The 10,996-nt window shown below is 55.2% G+C and overlaps 1 protein-coding gene across 1 annotated transcript; it reads left to right on the top strand.

Annotated features, from left to right (window-relative positions):
• The first annotated feature begins 1,277 nt into the window (after positions 1 to 1,277).
• Positions 1,278 to 10,970, top strand: HOMER3 (homer scaffold protein 3). Its single transcript, XM_036281911.1, has 10 exons — positions 1,278 to 1,342; positions 3,047 to 3,128; positions 3,214 to 3,370; positions 3,605 to 3,736; positions 5,394 to 5,501; positions 6,396 to 6,520; positions 7,188 to 7,344; positions 7,659 to 7,769; positions 7,880 to 7,966; positions 10,023 to 10,970. Exons 2-10 carry the CDS (start codon positions 3,115 to 3,117, stop codon positions 10,212 to 10,214), a joined length of 1,083 nt encoding a protein of 360 aa, XP_036137804.1. The 5' UTR covers positions 1,278 to 1,342; positions 3,047 to 3,114; the 3' UTR covers positions 10,215 to 10,970.
• Positions 10,971 to 10,996: the final 26 nt, after the last annotated feature.

Genomic DNA, 10,996 nt, shown 5'->3' on the forward strand with positions numbered 1-10,996 from the left:
ATTCTCTTTGTTCCCCATAGTGTTCAAGCATTTTGTGGCTTCGGGCCTGAGAGCAAAGCCAAATCTTTTGCTTGTGCAGATGCCTTGTGAAGTTAGAAACAGCCTAGGAAACTGAATCTGTGCTTCCATTTCCCCAGTGAGGCTGGGGGTCCAGGATGAGCAAGTCCTCCAGGAGCACCCAGATCTGGCCACAGTGGAACAAATAAACAGGTAACACACATCAGGGATGTCACAGAAAGGGATGGGTGTGTGGGGCAGGGTGGGGTGAGATCCCTTCCAAGCCCAGGCTGGTCAGACAAGCTTTTAGGAGAATGACCATGGAGCTGAGACTGGAAGGACAAGGCAGAATTTGAGCCTGTGGGAAGGGCATTCCTAGTGGAGGGAACAGCTTGAGCAAAGTCCAGGAGGACTTTGGCCTGGAACTAAGCACAGATCTTGGCCTGGAACTAAGTCTCCAGAATTCACTTAAAGGTAATTTGAAGGTAGCTACCAGCTCAGATGTGTGATTCTTGTCAAAGGAACAGAAATAAAAGAAGAGGAAGGAAATGTGACAGAGGCAACAACAAGCAAAACCTCTGAGACTGTTAGAAAGCTTAACTGTGGGAACTGTGGGCCTTGGGTCTGAGGAGTCTTGGTGCCTCTGCCCATGGACAAGATGGCATTATGTGACTTGGGGCAGGCCAGGGCCTGGGGAGATGATCACAGCTCAGCTCCAGGCAGAAGGACACCTGCTCCTGGCACGCATATGAAGGGGTGCACACCCTCTGACCAAAGGTGCAATCCAGCATGTGGACCATCAGGGGACTCACTGACATTCATTCCCTCCACCCTGGATTCTGAGACCCTATAACACATATCACCCTGCTATTCTTGGCATTGTCACAATTGTCTTGTTACATAGTTACATAGCTGTCTGTCTTCTGTGTCTCTGCCTCCCCACCCCCCCTCCCCCGTGTCTCTCTGGGTCTGGGTCTGGGTCAATGTTCCACCCTCGCCCCACTCCCCTTCCCCCACCCTCAGCCCTCTCCCGGGCTCCACCAACCCCTCCTCCCTCCCTCGCCGCGGAGGGCCGGCAGGGGGCGCTGGGGGTGACCTCGGGGAGGCAGGGAGGCGGGGAGGCGAGGAGGCGGGGAGGGGGGCAGGCGGGAGGCAGGGAGGGGGCAGGCGGGAGGCGGGGCAGCGGCCGCGTCGGGACCGGCTGCGATGGGACCGGAGGCGGCGCGGGCGGCAGCGGCAGCGGCAGCGCAGACAAAGGCGCGGGTAGCGCGGAGGGCGCGGGGAGTCGGCGTCGCGGGCCGCACCCGACTCCGCCGGGACACTCTCCGGGCGCCCAGCTGGCAGGGTGAGCCCGGCCGACCGAGCCTGCGTGCTGGTGCGGTGGCCCTGAAGTTCTGGAGCCGGGGGAGGGCGCGGGGGTCCCCGAAGTTCTGGACGCAGAGGCCCGGGAAGCCCTGAAGTACCGTACCTGGTCCTGCAGGGTCTCAGGGTCCCCGAAGTTCTGAAGCTCGGGTCGGAAAGGGGACAGTGAGAAGGGTTCCCAGAGTTCCGCGCCCAACGTTGTTGGGAGGCTGCGAGGGTGTCTCTGAAGTTCCAGATGGGGTTGGTGTGCGAGGGGACCCAGAAATTCTGGACCTGGGGATGGAAGGGTAGCAGAGGGTCCCCAAAGTTCAGGCATCGGGACAGTGCTGAGAATACTCGAGGTTACGGATCTGGGGTCCGAGGAGGCAGATAATGTCCCCGAAGTTCTGGACCCGGAGTCCGGGGCGTCACAGGGATCTTGGACGTTCCAAGTTTGGGGACCGCATATACTGAAGTTGAGGCACGCACTGGGTGGCCCTGATGCGTGTGGGGACTCGATTCTGACAGAATATCAGGACCCCAGACTGGGGCATATGGGAAGGGCTTCGCCCTCACAAGCATTTAAGGATCCCGGGCACTGGGCGGGGTCCGGCCCCCTCCGGAAGCCTCAAGGCTGTCGGCGTGAGAGGGGCATGACTAGTTGGTGAGTAACTTTCCCCAATCGTTCAAGTCACAGCAGGAGCATCCCAGCTGGAAGGGCCAGAATTCCTGGGACCCCTGAGTGCTGGAGCCCCAGGGACCCAGGACTTGCCCCCAACCTCAGCCAGATCTGCCGCCCCTCCCCCACCAGGGGCTCCGGTTTCAGACCCTGTGACTAGGACAGCAGCTGCCCAGGACTGGGGGCGGGGAGTCCACTCTGACGACAGAGACCACTAAGCCTCGGCGTCCCTTCCCCTAATTTGCCTCCCCTCCCCCAGGTTCCCCCTGAATCCCCTGCAGATCCCCTGGATTCAAGTTTGAGGGCGGGGGGGGGGGGGCCGGTGTGTGTGTGTGTGTGTGTGTGTGCGCGCGCGCGCGCGCGCGTGCGGAAGTCTCTCCAGGCAGCTGCTCCTGGCTTCTGTGGGGTGGTGGCTGAAGAAACCAGCAAAGAGACTGGGGAGCCCATCTCCCAATCCTGGGTTCCACCCAGACCCCCATGATATTGGGAGTGAGTGGTGATGGGCAATCTGGTTGTGGGCACCAGGGTGGTCCTGTTTGGCTACATTTTGTCTTTTTGACAAGGATGGGGACACCCTAGTTGGACTTTGACACCAATCTGTGCCTGTGCCCCAGAAGGGTCCCTCTGTGGGGCTAGTGGGGCACCTGGTTATGCCATACTTCTTGCTGGAGGCCCTGGTTTGAGGAGTAATAGGTGAATGTGTGGGAAAGTAGTGAGCAGAAGCTGGCCTTGGCCCACCCTAAGATTGAGGGGGCTTCACTGAGGACCCAACAACCCAGATGATGATAGGTTTATACTAAGAAATCAGGGGCCACGTGGCTTCAGAGAGACATCTCCCATGGCTTCAGAGAGACATCTCCCGCCCAGGGTGTTGTCAGAGTCTCCTTGATCTGAGTTCTCTACTGATTCCCTTACCTTTTCGGCTGAAATTCTATGAATGGTGCACCTGGTGGTGGTTCCTGAGGTTGGACCTGCTTGGCCTCCCTCAACCTGCCCTGGGGGAACACTCACAAGCCCTTTCTACCCCAGAGGCTGAACCAGCAGCTTCTGCCACCCCTCTGGCTGCCCTTTGGAGCCCATCTAGCCCAGCCTGACCAATGTCCACAGCCAGGTGAGCCACTGCCTCCATGGGCTTGGCCCTGAGACCTCTGGGGGGGGGGTGCCTGGCCCCCACTGAGCACCCTCTTTCTATGCAGGGAGCACCCCATCTTCAGCACAAGGGCACATGTGTTCCAGATCGACCCAGCCACCAAGCGGAACTGGATCCCTGCGGGCAAGCACGCACTAACAGTCTCCTACTTCTATGATGCCACCCGCAACGTCTACCGAATCATCAGCATTGGGGGTGCCAAGGTCCTGGCAGGGCCTGGTTGGGGTGGCAGGCCTGGGTCCAGTCGTTGCCTTGCTCTGTGCCCAGAGACAGGTCGGGTCGGGGGGAGCCCTGATCCTTTCTGGGCCTCAGTTTCTTCCTCCTGAAATGGCTCAGACCAAGGGCCTTGGAGGCTCTAATAGAAAGTGAAACCCCAGTGGTCTCATGTTCATTATTAACAGTTCCATCAACCTTGAACTTTACTCTCCTCTCCCCAGGCCATTATCAATAGTACTGTCACCCCCAACATGACCTTTACCAAAACCTCCCAGAAGTTTGGACAATGGGCAGACAGTCGCGCTAACACTGTGTACGGCCTTGGCTTTGCTTCTGAACAGCATCTGACCCAGGTGGGTCTCAGGGGTATGTAGTGGGAGGGCCTGGGTCTTAGCCTGGGTGCAGTGGGACCCCTGGTGAGATGCTGGGCCTCCACCTTCCCAGCTTCAGAACTGGACAAGCCAGAAGCCCCTTCCTGATTCCCTCATTCACATCCTAGCTCTGCAGGACACCTTCTCCAATTTCAACACACCCTGCCCCTCTCTGGGTTCCTGGGATGGGCTGGGTGCTTCCCCATACATGCTAGCACTACATCATCACTTCTCTCCACCCTCTGCTATCTCTAGAAGTCAGTATTGTTTTATCCATTGTTTTATTGGATGGTTGGTTATTGCTCTCTGAGTTCTGCTGAGGACATGACAATTTTCTTCTATTAGCTTTTGTTTCCCTTTCATATTTAGGTCTTGAATTTATTTCTATGGGTAGTGTAAGGTAGGAGTATTTTTTTTCCCACATGAGTATTCGATTGACCATGGGCAATTTTTTTTTTTTTTGGTACGTGTCCCTAGTGGGAACTGAACCCGGGACTCTGGTCTGCAGGCCAATGCTCCAACCACTGAGCCAAACCAGCCAGGGCAATCATGGGCTATTTTTGCTTTTTTGCATTTATCTTCAGACAGAGCGGGGCAGGGTGGGGGCGTGGGGGGGAGAAACATCAATGTGAGAGAGACACATCGACTGGCTGCCACCCACACGACCCCAACTGGGCTGGGGACAAAGCACAACCGAGGTCGGTGCCCTTAGTGGGAACTGAACCCAGGACTCTCTGGTCTGTAGGCCAACACTCTAGGCTGAGTGAAACTGGCAAGGGCATGGGCTATTTTTGAAAAGACCATTTATACCCAGTGAATTGCACTGCTCCACACAAACCAAGTGGTTGTGTATCTGTGAATATCTCCTTTAAAAAGTTATTTTCAGCCCTGGTTTTCTCAGTGGTTAGAGCATCAGCCTGCGGTCCAGAGAGACCCGAGTTCGATTCCCGCTAAGGGCATATACCTCCGTTGCAGTTTGTCCCCGGCCCTGGTTGGTCATGCAGGTGGCAGCCACTCGATGTGTCCCTTTCACGTGGATGTTTCTCTCTCTCCCTCTTCCTCTCTCTCCCTCCGACTCTGAACAAAAAATGGAAAAATGTCCTCAGGTGAGGATAAAAAAAAAAGAAAAAAGTTATTTTCAAACTAATGAAATGTATTTTAAAGTGAAAAAAGTGTATTCTATCCTAACTAGAAAGCTGGTTCTTATGGCAAATGTTTGACATTAATATAATAAAAATGAGAACAGGACAATCACTTTCTCACTGGCTAGGGCTCAGATCCCAAGACCCGCTTTCTCTGTCATACAAGGATATTTACAGGGTTCCACGCATTAAAGACAGATTAGCACCCACCTGAGGCTCTCCTAGCTGAAACAAGCCTGATAGAGAGGAAAAGGAGATCCTGTTCTCAGGGTGGCTCAAAGTAAGCCTCCTCCATTAACATCCCATCCCCCACCTTCAAACCCACTCTGTCCATTGTGGCATCATTTTCCAAGCCTTCTTCCCACTTTTCCAGCTCATAAGATGAAGCGCAGAGTTCCTAAAGTCCCTTAGTAAGTGACAGGGATGGTGTTAGCTAGGGGTAACCTGGTGGGGCCCCGGGGTTTATTGACTGTCTGGTCCTGTCCTTCCCTCCTCAGTTTGCTGAGAAGTTCCAGGAAGTGAAGGAAGCAGCGAGGCTGGCGAGGGAGAAATCTCAGGATGGTGGGGAGCTCACCAGTCCAGCCCTGGGGCTGTCCGCCCACCAGGTCAGCAATCCCTGTCCTATACCCAACAATATGGGGGAGGGTGGCGGTCCCTGCATTGTGTTGTGCTGGTGTCCAGAGCCAAATGCTCACAAATTGTGGCAGGGACCACGGAGAAGGAGTGTGGGTGCCATGGAGTATGTCAGGGGGCATATGGCCTAGCTCTGGGTCAGGAAAGACCAAAAAGCCAGCTCAGATGGCCAAGCCAGGCCCAGGGCTGGACAAGGGTTACAAAGATGAAAAAACAGGCTGGCTCCTGTCCTCAGGACACATGAGGTGGATTCATAAGAAATTCAGCCGGGTGGAGAGGGCTTCCTATTGGAATCTGAAATGGATGTTGAAATTCGGCCCCAGAGGGGTACTGTTGCTAGGGTTTCTGATTGCTCCTCCCCTCCCCCTTACCCCACTCCGAGCGAGGCAGATTTCTAATTATCTCAGTGGGTCTAGAGTCTCAGCTTAGAAGGTGGTTCTCAACCTTACTAATGCGGCAACCCTTTAATACAGTTTCTCATGTTGTGGTGACCCCCAACCATAAAATTATTTTTGTTGCTACTTCATAACTGTAATTTTGCTACTGTTATGTCTTAGGCGACCCCTGTGAAAGGGTTGTTCGACCCCAAAGGGGTTGCGACCCACAGGTTGAGACTCTAAACTGATTTGCATCAGGTTTGCCCCTGGGGAATTGGTGAGAACTCAGGCAGACAAGGTTGGGGACCAGGGCCCAGAACTTCGGTCCAGGGGCAATGGGAGACCATGGAGGAGGGGTGCGGAGGGGAACGGCGCACCTTGATCTCAGGACTGGAAAGGATGCCTGCCCCCAGTCATGACCTCAGTAACATCAGCCCTGATCCTAACCATGATCCCCATCCGTGACCCCGTTTCTGCCCACACCCTTAGGTGCCTCCAAACCCCCTCATCAGCGCCAATGGCCCCCCCAGCGACGAGAAACTGTTCCGCAGCCAGAGTGCTGAAGCCCCTGGCCCCTCAGAGAGAGAGCGGCTCAAGAAGATGCTGTCAGAGGGGTGAGGGGATAGGGCTGGGTAGGGCAGGACGAGGGGCTGCGAAAGGAGCTTCTCAGAAGCTGCTAGGGTACGACGCCGGCGGATCTGACTGTGGATCCAAAGCCTGGGTACCCGGGGGTGTCTAACTCCAATCCTGACCCTTCCGGAGCCGACCGAGCCCTTCCACGCGCTCTGGCTTTGGCCACGCCTTCCAGGAGATGACCCCGCCCTCTCCCCGCTCACACTTCACCGGGATAGTTGTAAAGCTATTAATGCCTCCCAACCCCACCCGGTTTGGGCTGTGTCCCTATGGGCTGACCCCAGGCCCACGCCACATTCCCACTGTCGCATTGAGCAAACATCGGGCGCCTACTCTGACCCCGCCCCCGACAAGGGCCCGCCTACCCTGACATTCCCACTCTGGCTCCGGCGCTACGCACCGCCCAGCTCTAACCACGCCTCCGACAAGGCTCACCTCCCCCGGGCTCCGCGCCTTGACTCCGCCCCACGCACCGTCCCGCCTCTACCCTCGTCGGCCCACTGTGTGATTCCCAGTACTCCGAGTCCGGTACCGCCCCGCCTGTAGCCCAGTACCGTCTCCTAGACATCCCGGCCTAGTGCGGCCGGGCCACTAGCCTAGCGCCGGCTAGCGTGGCTCGACCTGGTGCCGACCCTTGCGTCCCTGCAGATCTGTGGGCGAGGTACAGTGGGAGGCCGAATTCTTCGCGCTGCAGGACAGCAACAACAAGTTGGCGGGCGCCTTGAGAGAGGCTAACGCAGCCGCCGCCCAGTGGAGGCAGCAGCTGGAGGCCCAGCGGGCAGAGGCCGAGCGGCTGCGGCAGCGGGTGAGGGGACCTTTCCCTCTCAGAGCCCCACGGCCCAGGCAACTGTGGAGCCCCTGTCTGCACCCATCCTGCCTGTCCTGAGTTCACCTACTGGCTGTGTGATCTGTACAGATCACTTCCCTGAGCCTTAGTTTTGTGCCCTGTAAAATAGGTCTGATGTACAGCACCCATCTCAGAGGGGTGTCAGACCCTAAAGTCTTCCCTGCCAGGGGTGGGGTGGTAACTCCAAGCAGAGGGGTTGAATGCCTAGTCATTGCTGGGACTGAGCAGAAGGCAGATTCCCTAGGGAGGTGCTGACCTTTCTGTCCACACAGGTGGCTGAGTTGGAGGCCCAGGCAGCCACAGAGCCAACCCCAGTCAGTGAGAAGGAGGGGCCAGGCCAGGTGCTGGAGCAGCTTGAGTCCTTAGTGCAAACCAAGGACCAGGTGAGCACTGAGCATATGTGTGTGCATGTGTGTCCCCAGGCCTCAACTTCCCTGACCTCCCATGGGAGAGCCAGGACTCCCAGAACACCCTGGTAACTCTTCTCCACTAGGAGATCCAGACACTCAAGAGCCAGACAGGGGGAACCCGAGAGGCCCCTGATACAGTGGAGTACGAGGAGATACAGCAGAAGGTGCAGGTGTGTGCTGTTGCCAGGGGGTGGGGTGACTGCACATGGGCAGCCAACCTCTGGTGTGGGACAGACTTGGTATCTTCTCTTCCTGCTTGGTCCCCTTTAGCTTCAGTTTTTTCACTTGTAAATGGGGTCAGGAAGACATCTACCTAAGGTGAAGGACTGGAAAGAGCCGATGCATTTAAGGTCTGAGGTGGTTTGTAAATGATTATTATTGGTACCATGATTTACATCCAACCACTTATTCAACAAGCAATTTATTTATGTTATTAATCCTCACCCGAGGATATTTTTTTCCATTTATTTTTTTTTAGAGAGAGTTGAAGGGAGGGGAAGGAGAGAGAAACATCAATGTGAGACACTTCAACTGGTTGTCTCTCGCACACACCCCAACCAGAGCCAGGGAGTGAACCCACAATGTGCCCTTGACCAAATAGAACCTGTGACCCTTCAGTCCGCAGGCTGAAGATCTAACCACTGAAAAAAACAATCAAGGCTCAACAAGCAATTTTTTTTTCTTTTTTTTGTTCAGATAGAGTGGGAGGGAGAGAGAGGAAGAGAGAGAGAAACATCAACGTGAAGGGGACACGTCGAGTGGCTGCCACCCGCACAACCAACCGGGGCTGGGGACAAACTGCAACCGACATACATGCCCTTAGCGGGAACTGAACCTGGGTCTCTCTGGACCGCAGCCCGACGCTCTAACCGCTGAGCCAAACCAGCCAGGGCTCAACAAGCAATTTTTGAGTCCCTGCTGAGCTCATGCTCTTGACCCTGTTGAGTCCTCACACCTCCCCAGCCTAAGGTCAGGAGCCTGCATTTGAATGCAAGTCTAGCCGTCCTGGCTTTTGCTAAAAATTTTATTCAAGAAGCATTCATGGGGCATGTCCTGTGAGTCTGTAGCTGGAGGTATTAAAAGATCTGGTGCCCCCTGCCCTGGCCAGTTTTGCTCAGTGGTTAGAGCGTCAGCCTGCAGACCAGAGTCCCGGGTTCAGTTCCCACTAAGGGCACGTACCTCGGTTGTGGTTTGTCCCCGGCCCCAGTTGGGGTCGTGGGGGTGGCAACCAGTCAATGTGTCTCTCTCACAACGTTTCTCTCGCTCTCTCTCCCTCCCGCTCTGTCTAAACATAAATGCAAAAATGTCCTTGGGTGAGGATAAAAAAAAAAAAAAAAAGATCTGGTGCCCCCAAAGTGTCCCGTGGAGAGATTGGGGAAATGGTCCTTGTTGTTTCCTGGGCAGTGTACAGCCCGTGCAAAGGCCCTGAGATGGAGGGGGACATTAGTGTATTCAAGGAACCACTAGACCTGTGAGGCTGAATTGGAATGAGAATGGAGAGGAGGGGGATGGCGTAAATTTCATCCCCAACTTGATGAAAGACCTCATACGTCTTTCAAAAGAGGGATGTGATCATTTCTGTGATGTTCAAATTGGCTGCGGGACCAGGGAGAGTCTTCAGTACAGGTGGCAGGGAGATCAAGAGATGGAGGGGGCCCTGGCTGGTTTTGCTCAGTGGTTAGAGCGATGGCCCATGGACCCAAGGGCCATGGGTTCAATTCCTAGTCAAGGGCACATACCTGGATTGCAGGTTTGGCCCCTAGCCCCAGTCAAGATTGTTCAAGAGGCAACCAATCGATTTGTCTCTTTCACATTGACCTCTTTCTTTCTCACCCACCTCCCACTCCATCTAAAAGTCAATGGAAAAATATCCTCTGGCCCGGCCAGTGAGGTTCAGTGGTTAAGCATCAACCCATGCACCAAGAGGTCACCGGTTCGATTCCCCATTGAGGGCACATGCCCAGGTTGTGGGCCCAATCCCCAGTGGGGGGCATGCAGGAGGTGGCCAATCAATGTTCTCTCATCAGTTTCCATCTCTCTCTCAAAAATCAATAAAAAAAAGAAAAAGAAAAATATCCCTTGGTGAGGATTAACAACAAAAAAAGAGACGGAGAGGGGCTTGGCTCACAGTGAGGTGTGGGGATGGTACTCAGAAACTGATGCCCCAGTCAGGCTAACCCTAGACACTTATGAGGGCCCCCAACCCTTTCTGCCCTCTCCCTGCAGGACCTGGAAACCCGCAATGTGGAGTTGGAGCATCAGCTACGGGTGACAGAGCACAGCCTGGAAGAGGCTCGGGCTGAGCGGGAGCAGGCAAGGGCTGAAGTGGGCCGGGCTGCACAGCTGTTGGATGTCAGACTGTTTGAGCTGAGTGAGCTTCGGGAGGGTCTGGCCCGCTTGGCTGAGGGTGCGCCCTGAGCCCAACTACAGGAGCAGGAGCTACGAGAGCAGGTTTTATACCAATGCTTCCCATTTGAGGCATGGGCTGGCTGCAGGCGGCCCAGCAGGCCATTTGCCCTGGCAGGGACCAGGGCCAACTCAGCCCAGGGAGGACCTGTCCGCTCACAAGTCAGGGGCTGTTTGGGGCTTTTCATTGTATAGGATTTCTAGACTCCCCAGGATACATGCTGGTACCCAGATTACATTTCTAACCATGGTTGTATGTGTGTATGTGTGTGTGGTGTTTGGGCACCTAAATGCCTCACTGGATCCTCTCCTCTTGGGTACATCCTAACTGCCCTGTCTGTGTAGGGCTGGAAAGCCACTTACAGGTGAGCAGGGTGATTCAGAGACCACAGGGTGCCTAGGCCACACAGCTCTGCCTGGTTCTGCTGTGCCTATCCTCTGGGGCTCAGCCCATGTTGTCTAGACCAGTTTGGACTTAGGTGGCCCTGGTCAAGCCCCCATTCACTCTGGTTACAACCCCTAGATTTGATGAGGTGGGCAGGAAGAAAAGCTCCTCGACCACAGTCATTTTCACCAGGGAAGGGGATGATCTCACCAACCATTTGGAGAGATGCATTTGCATTGTCCATTTTCAAAATGAAGAAACAGGCCAACGGGCTTCACCAACCCAAGGTCACCCAGCTGGAACAGCCAGCACCGCAGTTCAAAGTTTTGGGACTGGCCCATAGGAATGGAGAACTGGGGTTGGGGTGGAGTGACACGAGGTTCCAAAGGACTTAAAAGGCACAGGAAAC

The sequence above is a fragment of the Molossus molossus genome, unplaced genomic scaffold, assembly GCF_014108415.1.
Source record: "Molossus molossus isolate mMolMol1 unplaced genomic scaffold, mMolMol1.p scaffold_m16_p_4, whole genome shotgun sequence".
Lineage (NCBI taxonomy): Eukaryota > Metazoa > Chordata > Mammalia > Chiroptera > Molossidae > Molossus > Molossus molossus.